The sequence below is a fragment of the Nestor notabilis genome, unplaced genomic scaffold (assembly GCF_000696875.1).
Source record: "Nestor notabilis isolate BGI_N333 unplaced genomic scaffold, ASM69687v1 scaffold1498, whole genome shotgun sequence".
Taxonomy (NCBI): Eukaryota; Metazoa; Chordata; class Aves; order Psittaciformes; family Psittacidae; genus Nestor; species Nestor notabilis.
Window position 1 is genome coordinate 12,620 of NW_009941271.1, and position 18,198 is coordinate 30,817.

At 39.6% G+C, this 18,198-nt stretch overlaps 1 protein-coding gene across 1 annotated transcript in view; it reads left to right on the top strand.

Annotated features, from left to right (window-relative positions):
- The window catches only part of TSC22D2 (TSC22 domain family, member 2), a 26,370-nt gene extending 12,600 nt beyond the window's left edge, over positions 1–13,770 (top strand). The window contains exons 3-5 of the mRNA XM_010020783.1: positions 6,650–6,721; positions 12,683–12,734; positions 13,510–13,770. Of these exons, the coding sequence (XP_010019085.1) occupies positions 6,650–6,721; positions 12,683–12,734; positions 13,510–13,770 (385 nt within the window). The remainder of the gene's footprint in view (positions 1–6,649; positions 6,722–12,682; positions 12,735–13,509) is intronic.
- Positions 13,771–18,198: the final 4,428 nt, after the last annotated feature.

Sequence of the window (18,198 nt, forward strand, 5' to 3'; positions counted from 1 at the left end):
TACTGCATCCCTCTGGTCTGACCATTATTAATGTTAATATAACATGCTCTGTCCATGCTGCATTCTCATTACCATTTTTTGTAGAAGTGGTTTTACTCTTTTTCCCTAGTGTTCATAGGGACTAAAAAATGCTAGTGGTGTCTTTTTTTAGAAAGCCAAACCCCATAATACGGGAAAGCTAGTGCCAACATATTGACAGGGCAAGCAAGTCATGAATGAAATGCCTCTGCTGGACTTCCTTACTCTGTGCACTTGACACGGTCATCTCTTATTCACTTCTCCTTGGAAATGTCTAGTTCGTGCATAAGATTATTTTCCAAAATCCTCTTTTGAGAAAAAGGCAAAGAAAGTATGGGCTACTGCTCTGATCTTTGCTGTTGAAAGGAGGATGCAACTTGTAGCAAAGTCTAGCTCACTCTTTTCTGATTCTTGAAAACTGAACGCCAGGAGTTTGAAATGCAGCTGATGTCAGACTTCCCTGCCTTGTTCCAGGTGATTTATGCTGCTTTAGTTCTCTCAGTAAAGTTACCTTAAGATGATTTTCATTGTTTCTGTGTTGGTAGCATGTAGTTTGTTTGAAAGCAGCTGAAACGGAATGCTGGTGCTGCTTGTACTGTCTTGCTAATGATTCTGTAGTACATTTGTGTGTTCTTTCATCTCCATCCTCCTGAATTCAATTACAAATCTACTCTTAAGCATGTCCTAGTTTGGTGATTTTCAGCACTAGAATTTGTATGTCTCTTGATTTTTCAAGTGGAGGTCAGATTCATGCAGTATACTCTCTCTCCAGTGTTATGATATTTTCATTTAGAAGTAGCCTGTGAACCCCTTTAAAGTCCAACATGGTGGTTGAGAGCCGCTGTGTCAAAAACTGGCATGCAGGCTGCTAAATGAGTCAGCTGTTTCTGTGCTCTGCAGCTAGAATGCACCTAAAACTGAATGTTATTGCATCTAATTCTTGCTGTTTTTTTCAGGGCATTTATTTCAAGTATAATGGCTTTAAGGAACTATGTGAACAGAATATGTAGTTAAACACAAAGTTTAAGAGCTTTAATCTTGAAACTTCTTTTTTTTTCTTTAATTCCACATTGACTTCCCCACGTTTAGTCTTTGTCAAGTTTCGCCTGCAAAGCTTTGTACTCCAGTTACTCTGTTTTGAGAGTAGCCTACTCTGTAGGTGGAGTCTTATGAAATAAAGCTGATTTGAAGTTGCAGTTGCTTTAAATAGAAGGCGATATAAATAAATAAGCAAAATGTCTTCTAAGAGGGATGGAGAAGGAATTCTGTTCCTAGTGTAAACATATTCTTGAAATGCCATAAACTTTACTGGGAGTTTCTTGATAAGCTATGATAAAGTGATTGCAAAACCCCTTATTCAGATCTTAAATAAACTGTGCCAAGTGTTTTAATTTGGAGACCAGCTGTAATCAGTCTCCATTGCAGGTCATAGCTAGTAAACCAATTAAGCACAGCCTTTTATTGGTATTTGGTAAGACACATAACTAAAAGCTACCTTGGGTTTGAAATGCTTCTGGGTAATAACACATCCAATTTTTTTTTCTAAACTTTATAAACTAAGGAGGGATTAATTTGTTGTCTTTAGTGCATATCAAAATAGGCAGTTGATGGTGCTCTCTCGCTTTTTTCTTTTTTTTTAATGTCTTGGTTCCTTATTGATCATCCCCGTGAAAATACATCTGCATATGCTGATAATTGTCTTCAGTAAGCTCAGACTGTTCTTACTGTCAGGTCTCTTGATTGTTAAATAAAAATTCTGATGTAACATACTTCTGTTTGCTGACTTCATCTTTAGGTTAGTTTTGAGTCACATTTCTCAAACTTTAGTTCACTTCTGGCACTGTAGAAATAATGTAGACGTACAAAGTGACATACTAACATCTTTTCTTTGATAAATGTGTCTGAAGAACACAGTTTTATTTACAGATATACTGTCGGGCTCCTACAGCATTCTGTGTGAAGGATAGGAAGCTAGATGCTTGCTGTTCAATTCCCAGTCCCAGTTCTTTACTACTTTCTTTTCTATTTCATAGTTAGGTTTGGTTCCTGTAAGAGTTGATTCTGTTCAAAAGCACACTTCTGCTTTTAAGTTCTTGCTAGGCCCTGAAATATTTTAGAGCAATAACAGTTTGGTATCTTCTAGAATGAAAAGTATGGAAATCCCACCATTTCTTTAAGAAGTCTTTTCTATTCCTTGCTGTTTGTGCTGAAAACAACTCTGGCATGTAGTTTAAACTTTCTTTGCTGCAATTAAACCTAACGATGTGCTGTACTTAAACTAACAGGAATGAGAACAAGTTTTCTTCCCTTCACAGATACCTGAAACTATGTAAAGCCTGTCTCTTTCATCTCTTTTAAATGCTTAGTTCTCCTACTTAGTGATTCTGATTATTGGAAAAAATAATGGAGTATGACATGCCTTATAGTGGTCTTACCTGAGTAGGCCCATATCCTTCTAGAGAGCTGGTATTCAAAACTGGCCATACAATCTAAGTTAAGGGCTCAGGCCAAATAAATAAGACTTCAGTTAGTATGTGTACCTCCTGTGTAAGAGGAGTATTGCGAGTTTGACACCTTTGCAAGGTTTTTAACTTCTGTTTATATTCTCCTCTGTGGAATTGCAGTCAGCTACTCATTCCATGTTTTGTACTCGTGCAGCTGATTATTGCTACCAGAGTGTAATACTTCATGCTTATCCTTATTGAATTGCATCCTTTTTATTTCAGACCATTGCTCCAATTGGGCAAGATCTTCCTGAATTCTATTCCTGCAGCTTGCAGATCATCTGCAGGTATAAAGATAGTCTGTACTTCACTGTCCAAGTCATGGATTAAAGTGTCCCATAACACATTTGGAGGAGACCCCTGGAGAGCTCTGTTTGCATCCTTCCACTCTTCCACTGAACCACTGGAGAGCCACGTGTACAAAGTAGTCATCCATGGTGGACCTGCTTTGTATAAGCCATGTTCTTATCAAAACGTCATGGCATTAAAAGTGCAACTACTTTTATAACACATCTTTATCACATCTTCTGTGTTTTTTCTATATGAGGCCCATTCATTTTTCTCAGAAGGAATTCTTGTCTGATATAAGATTCTGAAAGGCCATCCATGTTGGCTTGCTGCTGTCTAGGTAAAAACAAATAGGTGGTTCTGCTTTGCTTTGATTTTCCTCTGAGACATTGAGTACAGGTTATGGGATGTCTGATCAGATATTTTCATGTTCTTCAAAGACAGGTGCTTAGGCCTTTTTAATCTTCTGGATCATTCCTGTTCTCAAAGTCAATGAAAATAATAGTGATACTGAGAGAGAACTGTCTGAGGTGGTCTAGTGTGAATTTTTTACTTTTCCACCTTGGGGTAAAAAAAAAAGTATGATATTCTTCACAGGTTCCTCTTCTTGTTGCTTTTAATTGCTGATGTTGATCAGTACTTTGAAGGCTGAAGCACAACTTCGGCTGTGTCGGGAACAATGATGTTACTATTCCTCCTTCAAAGGTACTAGTTACAAAAAAGGCAACTGTGCAGCAACCTCTGCATGCTGAGCTGATACCCATCACTTCCAAAGCCTGTATTGTTTTTCAAACTAAAAGGCGTCTATCTGTGTACTTGAAAATTTGTCAGCTTTCATGGGCATGGTTTCTAGCGAAGCAGAGCTCTCTGGAATTTGTGTTTGGCATATGCTGATTAATGGCAGTGAGAGGATACTCTCTTGAATATGAGGTGAGACCTTGGATGTGGTTTAGATTTCCCTTTTAAAGGGAAAACTTACGAAAGTATTTGGAGAACTGAACTTTGGTCAAATATCTGTTGCAGGAAAACTGTTGTCAGAAACCATAACATTGGAGTGTGTTGTGAATATTGACATTTGTGAGCTTCTGAAGGAAATAAGTATGGTATGAGTTGTAGGACTTCTTTAGAGACACGGAGGCAGTTTTTACCCATCAAGATACAGTTTAGATGTGCTAACCTAGTTGCCTGTCATAGTGTCTGGGACTGGAAATAAGCCTCTCTGTCCTTTGGGAATACCTGTTCTCCTCTCTCATCAGAGTTGGAGGAGGGGAAGCACCTGGTGTACCTCCTGTAGAGCAGGAGGTGGGCTTTCACTTCCTGGCTTGGCATGCAGTTTCTGGCTGGCTCTTTGCTCCCTGTGTCAGTCTGCCATCAACTGGGACTGTCACTTGACCTGTGGGACCTGGCCATCTGGTGGGGAGGGCACCAGAGGAATCTGCTTTTCTGATCATGGCTGTCCCTACATTCAGTTTGGGCGGTGTCAGAAGGACTTCTGCTGTTTCAGTCATGATGCAGCCCCAGCAGGCTACATTATACTACTTCTGTAAGCTGTTTTCTCAATTATTCTGTGAACTGAAACAATTTTTTAGTAGTTCTCAAATCTTTTACTGTTTGTGGTTAAAAATAGATACCTCAACAGTTTGAAACTCAATCATAATAGTTCAGACCTGCACATAAGGCATTATTCATGTTACCTCTATGGATCTGCTTTTCCTGTTCAGGTAGCATCCTTTCTCTTCCCCCCGATTAATATCTTGCTAAAATATAGCTATCTAGTAGAAAATGTTCTTTTAATTATATGAAGTAATGCAAAAGCTGTTTCAACAACAGTGGGTACAAAATGAGCAAAACTTTCATACCTTTCCAGATACTTGCTTAAGAATAGCACAAGAATATATAGCATATAGGGTATCAGTATAAAAATAGACAGTATTAAATACATGCCATGTGCTTATAAACCACAACTTCTTATATCTAACAATAGAACAGGGTTTTATATGCTGCAAGTAAGTTTATCTTGGAACTTAAATAACTTTCTATTTACAGACACATTCTGAGAAGGAGAATTTTACATACTCCTCACAACTGAATTCGAAGAGCTTGGGCCTTGTCCTTCCCTTCCACAAAGGAACATTCCCTTGATCTGCAGATGCCAATTGCTTTCCATATGCTAGGTCCCTACATCACTCAGATGTCCTTTAGCTATTGTGTTGCTCTTCCTAAAATTAGTTGTATTGAGTTGTCACTCAAGTGTGCAATACTTCTAAAAGCATAAGTAGTACCAACATAGGAGTATATTTATCAGTTTGGTCAAACAACTTCTGTAGCAGGTTTTAAGCTAAATTCCAGACTCTCAATGATTATTTTATTTTTTTTTTTTGTCTTTTTGAAGGCTAGAGTGGTGAAGGTGGAAGGGGGAGTGACAAGCACTTCAAACAAGTCATTCCTGATCACTGCCAATGCACAAACAATGCACAAACCCTTGCAAGGTTTTTGGTATACACGTACCATGGGAATTGGATGACTTCAGATAGTGTTTTGTTATGGCTTGTGTGTTTTGGAATTTTTTGTTCTATGATTTCAACTATACAGTAATTGTACTTGAATGGAAGTATTAAATAGCTTGAAGACAGTTTTAAGAAGTGTATTTGCCATAAACTTAGAAAAGGGATGGACACCTGTGCTTCTAACTTTGGCATAAGCATTTAATTTTAAAACCGTATCTAAAAGGAACTTGAACTAATACTAGCTTTTCTGAAGATGTTTCAGCGAAGCTGTTCCATCCTTCTCTAGGACTGGTATAACTATACCAACGTAAGGATGAACTGCAGTATTGATAAAAGGAGTTTTTAAGCTTAAGTATAATGCTCTCATACAGCCACTAGCAGTAGAGAATTTTGACTTTGTGCTTCACCCGATATCTTGTAAATGATAAGTGTTCAGATGAGACTTTGGAGAATTAAGTTCTTCAAATTGCACTCTTGGTATGTTGCCAGCTGTGGGGCAAGTGTGCGCTGTACAAGGAAGGTCGGGCTGTCTCAGGGGTCTGGCCCTGATGGCAGAATTTGTGCTGTGGTGTCCAGTTCTCAGCAAGGTTGCTGGAGCCTGTGCTGAAGGCTTGTGACACCCAGGGTGGTAGCTATAGCCTTCTGACTGACTGCTTGGCAAAGCACCGCAAACAACAGTTGCCTTGTTGCAGATAAAGAAGAGGACACGTGAGGATAATGGACAACCGCTTACAGAATTAGGGATATTTTAGATTCCACTTTTCCATTTTAACTTGATCTGGTTTTCAGTTGTAACTTAATCTGTCAGTTGTAACTTAATCTGTCATAGCTTGAATGTGGCATATTTAGCTCTGACCTCTAGGTTCCCTTGGAGAACGTGTGTGTATAAAGTAGGGTGTAAAGTAGAATAGAAATACTGAGTACTATTTGCGGAGATTTTTTGTGAATTACAAGTGTGGAAGGTATCTTTTGAATTTTGGTATGTATGTAGCATTAGGGTGGTAAATGGCCTACCTCTGCAAAATTGTCAGTATGACATAAGATGTTTCATTAATGGCTTTGCAGTTGTCTTTTTACAGTAGAAGCTTGAAATAGCATGAAAATCCATAGGGCTCAAGGATTACTTTCTCTTCTCGAATCAGTGTGTCCTTAATGGAAACCCATAGAAGCAATAAGGTCTTTAGTCATTAAACTATTCTTCAGGCATTCTGTGAAGTCTGTAAATTTAATCTGTCTGGACAAATAATTTACTTTGTAATGCAGGTTGCATAAGAGAGTGTTTTTATTACATACCCATTTTCAATATGTTTGTTTGATTCTTGGATCTCATAGGAATCCGTCAACTGCATTCTACCAAGCGTTCCATTTCAACAAGTTACGCGAGTCAAAGACCTTCTGGGATAGGTATGAATACTTAACTATGGAATGCATACATGCTGAGGTATGCATGAACAGCTTCGCTCTATGCAAGTTTCTTGTAATTTTTGTTTGCACAGAACTGCTGCTTGTGTTTAGAACTTCATACTGGGCTTCTGCAGCCTGAAGATCTAAAAGTAGTCATGGAAGTGAAGTATTCGTACTTAATACTAAATAAGTCTAAAATACATGACATGGCATTTTTTCCTTCCTCCTTCCATTATGCATGTACCATACATAATGTGTAAGCTGAAAGAGTTTAATGCTAGTCAGCTACTAGCTGACCATCACTAAAATATTTACAGCTTCCTTTTCCAAAAAAAGGGAACTTTTTGGCATTGTGGCTACTGAGTCCTATATCAGAAAACAAGTTGTGTAAGTGTTATATTTAAACACAATTTTGGCAAAGTTAAAAATGTGTTTGGTCTCAAAACCAGGAAAGGAAGCTTTCTGGCTTTCATTCTGCTTAGATGGGGAGCAAACATGAACCGTGTCAAGATATGATGGCAAAGTAAATCTACTAAGTTAGCATTGAACTCATGGTGAGAAACTGCAGTGAAATGCAACAAAGTCATATCTGTCACAGATATGACTTTTTTTTATGCAGTTTCTGTCTCAGGTATGACTTGTCAGAGATGCATTACTAATTCATCAGTAGCTGCAAACTGTTTCTTTCCTGCACTTTTATGATTTTGAAGGGATTTTTTGTCAGCATTAAGTTGAAGTCCTGGTGATTATGTGGCTTCATGCCTTGTGATGCTCTGGCTTGTCACAATACGTCTGCTTAACAAGTACTGTAGAATATAAATTTTGTTTGGCTACTGAAGTATTGATAACTTTATTTCATCATTGTACTGGCTGTGTTTGACTTGAGGCTTTTCAACTTGCAAAGCTTAACTGAATCCTTTAAAGTTTGCTTGGCAACAATTTGTATACTGTACAACACGGATGGTTAAAAATGCTATCGCATCCTGCTTTTTTTCTTTAATTGCTGAAGTGCTAGCATTAGGTTAAGTTTCAAAAGCACATCTTCCTTTTGTAGTAGAAACCTGGACAAATTTGCATTTTTGCTTTAAGCTCTGGATGATGCCACTTTCCTGTATTTGTGGGACAGAGTTGGTATTTAGGTTCCAAGGACTTCACTATTTAACTGAAACAAATTTCAGGTCTTTGACTACAAGTTTGGTATGTAGACCAAAAGCTCACTTTAAGGTTTTGGCTTTATCTGTTTCTCTATTTTCACGTATTAACTTAAAATATTTCTTAAGATGAGTAAGCTGATTACAAACAAACACCCTAAAATCAAATAATTAGTGATTAAGGCTTCACATATCTGAAGTTTATGCACAATGTCTGTAATAAGTACTGGAGGCATGGGGTATAGAAAAACATTAAATTCAGGCAGAAGAATGTAAATGGCTTCCTTGAAAATAGTCTTGCCTCTTTGCTGTTGAACAGTCTGTGGTAAAAACAAGTATTTGTAAAAACCTAAAATCAAATTCATGAGGACTGATAGAAATTTTAAAATTCTGTTCCATCCAAATTCTGAAGTCTTTGATGGGGTTTAACAGGTTTTGCATTTATACCCCAGTTACTAGATTTTCTTAAGATGATGTTAGATAGTTTTGCTTTGCTAGACGACTGAAGCTGAAAAGCTTTTGCCAGTAATCTTCCAGTGAAACATAATGGAGGGAGCTCTAAGGGCATAGCCAGTATAGTGCATTCTTGCAGGGTTGAGGTATGGTGAAGCTCAGTTATGCAGCTCTGCCAGCCAATGCATGTCCCGGCAGCAGCAGGACAGGAGGCTGATGGCACCCGCGTAGCTCCAAGCTGCGTAGGCAGGGTGGCCTCTAATGCAGGTGGGGATCTGCTGTCAGACTTGAGTACTTTGATAACTATAAGATGGTTTGGGGTTTTTTTGTGATCCCCAGTTTTTGAAAGAGAAATCTCTGCTGTGAAAATTACAAGCTTGTCTCATTTCCTCAAAATACCTTTGTTTCCCCATCACAAAATGTGGGGGTTAACACACTGAAATATAAGGATCTTAAGTCTGCTGGCAGTAGACTCTTAATTATGTTTTGCAGCTTCTTCAGAAGTAGTTTGTGAACCTCAGGGGCTTGAGTTAGGAGACTTTAGTGTAAACATAATAGAAAATCCTCCTCTGAAACTTCACTTTTTTTTTTTTTTTCTTCTAACAAACATGGATTGTTCTCCTGTAAGCAGACATCTCTTGAGACCATTTGAAGTCAGCAGAGTGAACCACATGCTACTGCAGTAGACAGTAGAAGATTGCTAAATTGCTCCAGTGAAATAGACTTGTTTATTTTTCACTTGTTTGGGTTTGGGGTTTTTTTTCAGGGCTGGTAATATTCAATCCACTACATACTAGTGAAATACTGGTTGTTACTGTTATGTATGCAGGGAGCCTGAAGTTGTTTTCTGCATAGTGTTCACATAGGTGTTGCTAAGGGCACAGGTCTCATGGGTGTCTTCTCATATGGCACATTACTGAGAAGATTATGAAGGGGAACAATGGCTTCTTGGCATATTCACATGGGTCTGGGTGACTGCTCTTCTGTGCCAGGGTTGCCTTTGGACGGTAATAGCACCATAAGAGCTTTAGAAGGGGTTTGCCTAAAATACAGACTTCATTGGTAAATTTGAATTAAAAGCAGTAGCTGCCAAACACTTGTGTTTTAGCAATATTACAGCTTGTTGATGTTACTTAAGCATCTTTCCAATAATATCTTGTCATACTCCTGGGATGTCATATCTCCACAGGAAAAACTTTTGCAGCAATGAAGTCAGAATTATACCAAGGCTTTTAAGAAATGTGGTGCATTACTGGAAGTGTGATTACTATATATTGCATAGCATGCACTTAGACTTAGAAGTTCTCTTCCCATTTTCTTAATCTGTATGTACATGATTGTCCAGGACATTTCTTTCAGTTTGTTTGAAAGGCATTTTTTTGTTTGAAACAAAAAAATTACAGTTAAGGCATTGGATATACAGTGGATGGAGCACCCACAGAATGTATCAAACTCTGTTGAGTTACAACATCCAAAAAGACTTATTTCACAGATTACTTCTTTTCTTCTCCTGGCTTTTTCATAAGGACTGGACTGAATCTATAAATTTCATTCTACAGCCATGGGATAAATTCTTTTTATGCAAACTGGGATTTGATATCAAGAGCTAAGGTTTTGAATAAAAGACAAAATCTTAAGGTTTGGCAGCATATGTGGCCTGTACCGTAAGAACAGCTAGCACTGGAGTACTCTGCTTCTGAATGTCTCACAGGAGCTGTTTGCTGTGGGGAGCACTATAAAATGAATGAAGGACAGAATCATTTGGGAATTATGCTAGCATAAAATCTAATTCTCATATGCTTTTAGAAAGTGAAATGAAATGGTTAGATGTGGTTTTATCCTGATGATGAACTGGAGGCCACTTTGTCAGGGAGGAGCTTCTACTGGACAGGTGACAGTCTGCATGGTCCTGGGCTCTGCCTGCTGGAGATGCATAGCGGGGACACTGGGGTTTGTGCAGGGAGCAGGTCTGGAATCCCAACTCAGTGCATCAGTAAGAGCACAAGCCGCTCTGGGGATAAGGACAACAAAAATAATGAAACAAATAAAAGTAGTATATAAACTACTTACAGCTTTCAGCACTATCCATTAGTATTATGTTAAGTGTAAAATATGGGTGGGAGAACGATAGCTTCTCTGGCTGCATTCAGATCACACTTATGGGGAGTGGCAGTTCTTATACCCACATAGTGAAAACTGTGCTCTGTTAAAAGGCAGACAAGAATTTGGAGCACAGGGTACAGCATGGGAAAGGTACTTCTGCAGCATGCTATGCAGGTACAAGTGTTTTGGGTGATCAAGGAAAAGACTGCCTATCTTCTACTTGAGAGGCATTCTTACGGAACTGATGGAACACCCTGACTTTGGTGTAGGTGAGCTTTGTTTTTTAAATAATCAAACTACAAAATAGTTGATACAGGAATAGAAGAACAAAGCCCCAGTCTCAAATTTAATTAGAAGAGTATGGACAAAAGGTGTATCATTATGCTGTAAAGATGCAGTAGATCCCACTTTGAAGTATGCTGTTAGCTTTAATTTTCCTCCCCTTTATCTCTTCAGAGCTGCCTCACCTGACTTAGGGTGGTGTTCGTGAAAGGCTGGGGCATGGAGCAGTCTTGGAGATTTTGATGACTCTTGAACACAGACGTTTTTGACAGTTTCACATAGATCTGAAACATGTTAAGGTGGAAAAGAATACTTAACCTTGTAATGAGTTAGAAATAGTTTTTAATCTGAGGAGGTTTACTACAAATATGGCTTGATAAAGGCTTAGTAGACAGCAAGATATTGGAACAATTTTCTTGTGAAATGGGTGTTTAGCACTTCTGATTTAGACTGCAAGCTTTGTTCAGTTTCAAACTAGAGGCTGTTACTTCTGCAGTCTGAAAAGCTCATTCCTTCTACTTCTAAATGCTTGGTGCTAGGTACTGACAATTCTTGTGAGTCTTGTTTGGATGGCTTTGTCTAAATAGTCTCACATTCTTTTAATAGTTGAGCTTTCTTTCTTGTATATAACTAATAATGCTGAGCATATTGCCAGTACTCATTTTAGAAAGCCTTAAGTAGCTTTTTTTCTTAACACTTGGTTTTGGTGAGTGTTACGTATTTTCAGAGAGGTGAGTTTCCAAGCATGACTGGAAACCTTGCGTTTTTCCTGGACGTTAACTTTTTCAAACATAGCTGCACACTGCTGATAGCAACTTCCATCGCTGGGGGAGCATTATCAGTAGTTATCACTGGTGGGGCTGGTAAATAGCCCAGGAACTGCTGCCTTGTGTCAGACACGGCACTGTGGAGTAAAATTGGACCACTGAGGCCTGGTGTGGGCAGGCAAACTTGGAGCATATGGGACCTGTGTGTGGATGGTGCATTCTGTGGCTGCTGTGGGGGGATTCCTTTGCTGCAGTGCTGGCTGCCCTGTCTGACCTCCTGGGGAGAGCTGCAGCTCCCCTCCAGAGAGATCAGAGTCTGCCAGAGCACAGGGACACCCAAAATTCCAACTTGAGAGCTACATGTGAGCAAACTGGCTTGTGTTCCTGTACTGGGACTTGAAAACAGACCACATATATTAAGGTCTGGATTGCAGTAACCTGGGATTTAAAGATGTAGTTCAGCATCTTCTTTTGCACAGTAAATATACACTCTTATAGTGATGACTGAGATGTTCAGTTGGACTGACCTGCATTAATGTCTTTAGACAAGACTGACCCTAACTGTAACCCGCAAACTGCGGTGCTTTTCTTAGAAGTGGTAAGTGATCCAGGGAGTTAATTATTTAAAACGAGTCCATCTGCTCATGGAGTTCAGGGCTTTGGTCATGTCTTACTCATCTATTGACTGCTGCCACTCGCTCAGAAATACAATGCTGAGCCAGAAACTTTTTTAACTGGAAAGTAGTCTTCAAGTAAAGCCAGCGAACAAACATAACAGTTTTTGGGTTTTTTCTCAATCTTTATAAAAGCAATTTAGCATAAATAAAACTAGAGGTAAGGACCCCATGAATATCCCATGAAATCCCAGTTTTCTCCAGTGAAGAAAGCTGAGTGATGAGGCAAGAAATCCAAGGAGTTACTTTAGTGTTTATTCTAATGCATTTTTCTGGTTATGGGTGTCATAAGCATAGTTTGAGGAATAATAAACTGAAGGAGCCGTGTCTCTGAAGTGTTCTAACTGTACGAGGCAATACAGTGGGGTACACCCACCGACTCCCCATTTCAGTGCATACTGAATTCTTGAATCTGAAGCTTTAGTCTTCCAGTGACAGCATCTTCTAAGGAGTCCTGCGGGTGCCAGTGAGTGCATAGTTTTAACTGAATGATACAGTAACGCTCACAAAGTTTTCTCCTTATGTTTACAGTGCATCTGGTGCAAGTGTTGTGGCCATTGACAACAAAATAGAACAGGCAATGGTAAGTAAAAAATAAGTAATTTCTAATAGGATTAGTGATTTGTCACTGAGCTTAAGTTTCCAGCTGTATTGTGTTTCTGTGAGTTTGTAACATCCCTTCAGTCGGGTCAGACTGAAACCATCACTTGAAAAAAGGATGTTCTGTTCAACTATGGGTTGCCCATAAACCATGATTGCCTTTACTGCTGGCCCAGAAATATTCTTAAATTAATTTTCCTACGAATTTCTGTGAACAAGCTGATTGAACTTAAAGGTGCATTTAGGTCTCTTACTTCAGCGAAGTTCATTACTAGTTTGTCTTAATCATCAGTTATGCTATCCCATCCTTGACATTTTGTTCATCTTTGGTTACATCTGTTCTATTTTTTGCTTCTGCTGATTTAAAGGTTTTCTTATTTCCTGCTTTTTGTATACCTCAGTGCTTGGGATTGTGTAACACAGACTCCTCCCTCCAGGTCAAAGCTTCAGAGTTGATGCTTTCACTCTGAGTAGCTGGAACATAATTCTAGTCCTTGTCTTCAGTGTAACCAGGGTGACTAGAACTTAATGCTGAATGCTGAAAACAAAGCTTTTGATGTAAGGGCCACTTTACAGTGAATAAAAGGGCTGGGTTATTTGCTCTTGAAGGCTAATTTATTCATGTCTTTTTAGTGACTGCTTTAGTTTTCTAGGCTTACACTTACTTCAGTGACACTAATAAAATAGTAAATCCTGGGGTTGGAGTGGAATGAAACTGTTCTTTTACCTGATGTAACTCTTACCTTACTCATTCACAGGATCTAGTGAAAAGCCATTTGATGTATGCTGTAAGAGAAGAGGTGGAAGTCCTGAAGGAACAAATAAAGGAATTAGTTGAAAGAAACTCTTTACTTGAACGAGAAAATGCACTGTTGAAATCTCTCTCAAACAATGATCAGTTATCCCAACTTTCAACCCAACAGGCCAATCCTAGTAGCACTTCACAAGCGCAAACAGTGATAGCACAGCCTCCGCAGCCAACGCAACCTCCACAGCAGCCGAATGTCTCCTCAGCATAAAGCTTTCTCGCCTCCATTGAAACACAAGCCCGAGAGCAGTCTGTCCTTGTGTGCCACTGATGTTCTTTCCACTTTATATGAAAGCGAGTAGCCATGCTTCTGTTGTATGTTTGGCCTTTTCAGTATTAGACAATCATTCTACAAGAGCTGTCCCTCACTGGTGTGTCCCAAAGTGCAGTTGGTGTCTGTTATGTCATCAGTGCACAAGGGAAGTCATAGAAGGAGTTACTAATGCAGAGAATGCATTCGCTTGGTGTGCAGGAGTGAGGTCTTTAAGAGCTTTGGTGGCTTTGCAAGGTTTCCATGTCCCATGGATTACTTTGAGCCTTGCTGTCTGGTAAGAAGTAACAATTCATCTTCAGAGCCACTGTTCTTTCAATATAAGTAACATTTGCCTACATTAGTTTCATTTATTTGTTTTATTTATTACAGGGCTGCTATTTTCATAATGTACATGAACAATGTCACAGAACTTTTTAATTTTTTTTTTAATAAATGTATGTATCAAATGATAGATGGGATTGCGTTTAATAGATAAAATGTTTAGGCAATAATTGAACAAAAGAATCCTGGCATATTTCTAACACTAATGGCAATTTACCTTTGGTATTTATTTACGGTAGTAAAGATCCAGCTTGAATGTAAATTTTGTATAGAGTGTAAGTATGAAGACCATAGTGCATCTGTACAGGTAGTCACCAGTTATTGTGATATAATAAATAATCGATGGGCTATTTTGATGAAGAAAACTTTGCTCATTTCTGTTTCTACTTTCTAATAGAGAGAAATTGCCATGATTCCTCTGCTTTTTGACATTTCGTATAAATTTTTTTTTCTTTGGGTGGGAATAAAAAGCTGTGAAATTGTTCAACCTACTTTGTAACCAAAGAAGCAAAGCTGTGTAATTGAGTTGTTTTGTTTGTTGTTTTTTTATTTTGTTTTATAATGCACATTCTTTATGTATTTTTATTTAGTGTTTTCTCATTCACAACTTTCTTTGCTGTCTAGCATGATCTGCATGACCTATAATCTTTGAACCACTTTCGTACCTCATGTTTTTATCCAGCACTCTTATTGTAATATGTAATAGTCTGTGAACAATGTCAAATAAAAAAGAAAGAACAGCTGGAGTTGGTGGAGCTGAGCTAGTGTGCTATGCACTAGTTGTTAAAAAAATAAATGAAGTGAGCCATCTTTTGTTCATTTAAAATGGTGTTTTGAATTTCGTATGCAGAAAACGTTTTGTTACATTGCAGATTTTAATGTATTTAATAAATGCAACATGCAGATTAAGTGCAGTGTATACTGAGTATTTAAATTAAAAATGTACATTTCATAAATACAGTTTCAAGAGAGACCATCATTTGTGTAAACTAACAGTGTGTCAAATTGATGTATAAATATATATATTTTAACACATTTTTCTGAAATTAAACTGCAGTTTTGTTGAATTTTTTGGCTGTAGAAGTTGTTACAGTGTAACTAAATTTACTAGCACTTTTTCCTTAGCAAAATGGAGAAAGGTAACCTCAGGCAGCCAGTAATAGAATAATGCCAAAATTGTAACTGCTTCTCTTGCAACAGACTAATTTTCTTTTATTCTAGGAAAGGCATAAATTCTGATGCTGTCAGTGACCCTGTTGGTTTTGCGTTTGCACTGAGATTATGTATACACACAGATACAGAGACATTAATGTTTGGCTGTGTGCTGGGGTGTTGAGAAAGTTTGGTATGTTCTTGTGTTAAAACCAAGAATTCGCTTTTGAGGAACACCTATAGTAGTAAATGGCACTGTGTGCCTTTCCAGTGGGCACCATGGGGTGCTCAGTTCCCTGCAGTCTTTACCTGTTCTGTCAGGTGGCCTGCAAATGTTTGCTGCAGTATCTTATCCTTGTATGTGTCTAACTCTAGTCAGGTTTGTGTGTTAGGTAAAACAAAACAAGAGAAACAACACTGGAAACTTCAAGGTTTGGTGTCTTAAGGTCTTGAGGAAGCATCTTGGTCCTGTGTTCCGGAAACAGAGCATCACGCCTTCCTGGTAAGCATCAGTTCATGGCACTCTTCAAAAAAGGCACATAAGTGTATGTATGTATGTGTGTGTGTGTGTGTATAAATATATAGGTACTTGCTGAAGTAATATATTAAAACAATCTTCAGTTTTAGCTTAGTGCTCTTGGCCTGCTATAAGCAAACACCTGTGCTGCTGTAAATCCTCTAGTGAAATAAGAGCTTTGCATGACAACTGGAAAACAACACATTTCAGTAGTGTAGTGTGTTTTCCCTCCAGTGTGATCAATAGCTCATTGTGGCTATACTGTAAGAATGTGTCTCGTAAAGTAAGTAAAAATGATAGATCAGGGAACTTTTGGGAACAGAAGTCATTTAGATGAATAGTTGATTAAAACTATGGAGGGAACTGACTATAGAGGGAGGTAGCTAACTGTCAGTTTTCTCGTAATGAGTGAAATGGAAAGTAGGCATTTGAAGCATGACTGGAGTTGCTAAGGTCCTGCTGATGGCAGCAGCTGAGAATCAAACCAATGAGAAAATGGTCCCAAGCACTTCAGCGTTCCCATGGAGCTGGCGTCTGTGTGTCTCCTCTCCCTTTTTGTAACACTTGTGACCTTGTGGAGTAGTCCTTGTGTGAGCATTGCCACACAGTGACAGATCTGCTTACACACAGGTATTCTGGAGAAGCTTTTTATCCAAAAGAAAGAAGTATTTAGTAAATCTGTGGAAAATGGGAGAACAAAGATTAAAATGATCCTTTTAGAAATCCTTTGTTTCACTCTACTGCTGTCGGGTTCAGTTTTTCAGGTTTTAGTTTTTTCCTAGTGATAAGTTGTGTTCAGCTCTAAATGCCAACTCAGGTGCAAGAGCTGTGCAAGAGCACTACAAAATGGCAGAAGAGGGTCTTTGAACTGCTGCTGTCTCTTCCTGAGAGGGTAGTCTGAGGCTGCTGCCTGAGGAGAGAAAGGATAGTTCCTGAATGTGAGAAGGTCATCTTGATGTCCTTTGCAGGTTTGATTTGAGACAGGGAAGAAAGGCTTGTTGACAAATGACTATGTTCCTGTCGGGCTGTATTGGCTGCTGCACGGCTTTGTGCACATGGTGTCAGTCAGCTTCCTGCCACTGTAAAGCCTTTCTTTGTTGTCCTTACGTGTGCTGGCACCAGCGATGTCAGTCAACCGCCCTTCTGCATTTGCATCACATGAGGCTGCCTGCTCAGGGGTCTGGCTGGTGCTGCCACAGCTCCCTCCGCTGAGTGGCAGTTGATTGCTTTTGGGTGTTTTGTCAGGAAAATGACTGTGTCCAGGGAGCTGCATGTGAGAACGGGCTCTTAAGATGCGATGCTGTTCTCCGTGGGAAGTGGTGCTGTTGCGTATTCCTGTAATGCATATCTTTGAAATTATTCCATGACTTCAGTGTAACAAATAGAGAAGTAATTCAGCTACTGGACTTGCTGTGCTTTGAAACAGGGCTGTCTATGATTGCACGTGTATATGCAGTTGGGTGGGAGGGAGAGTGCAACTGTAGTGTCTCTGCAGCAGAAACACACAAGGGCAGAGGGGTCTCAAAATGATGACACTTAGCTTCGTGGTGCCTCTGAATTAGCCCTTGCATCTGAGAGAGGATGTGGCAGAACATGCAGGGAAAGGCTACAAAGACAATGGAGGATGCAGGGGAAATGCTTCCTGAGGAGCCCACACAGGCTGTGACCTTGACTTGAAGTGAGCAGGCTCAGGGAAGGCTCAGAGGTGGTGGGTGAGGTGAACACAGAACTTGTCAACCAGATCTCACCTGCAGGGACCACATATCTTTTCATGTAGCGGAAACTGAACTTTGGAGCTGGTTGCCACAGGGTGTTGAGGCAGGTGGGATGTTCTTAAAGGCGTTAGGCAAATTCTAGGCCAGCAGGTTGATGAAAAGGAATTTATGCTCTTACCACCCTACACAAGGCTTCAGGGTACGAGGACAGGAGCAGGAGGAGAATGAGCTGTAAAGGGTGGCTAAAGTTCCCTGTCTTCCTTCATAGCATTTCCTGCTGCAGCTGCTTGACACAAAGTGCTGGGCCAGTTGGGGCCTGTCAGAGCTTTGCTCTTCTATTACAAGCTCAATGTTTTGTGGGCTACAGTAAGATTTCAGTCGAGCAATAGTCTAGCAATAAGTCCCCTCGAGTTTGAGCAAATTTCATTGCCTGTCTATTGACATGCCCCTGGTATAACAAGTTGCCTAGGTCACTGAGGTGTGGGACCAACGTGACTGTGGGGGGAAGTGGCCTCTGCTCCACGAGGGCTAAGGCGAGGATTGCACATTGGATGCGGAAGGAGCCTGCTGCCTTCCCGGCGCTTGTGCTTTCAGTGGAAGAAGGCTCCTCTTCGGGACACCACCAGGGGCTCAGGGGCCTGAGGCTGCTGCAGGGTGGGG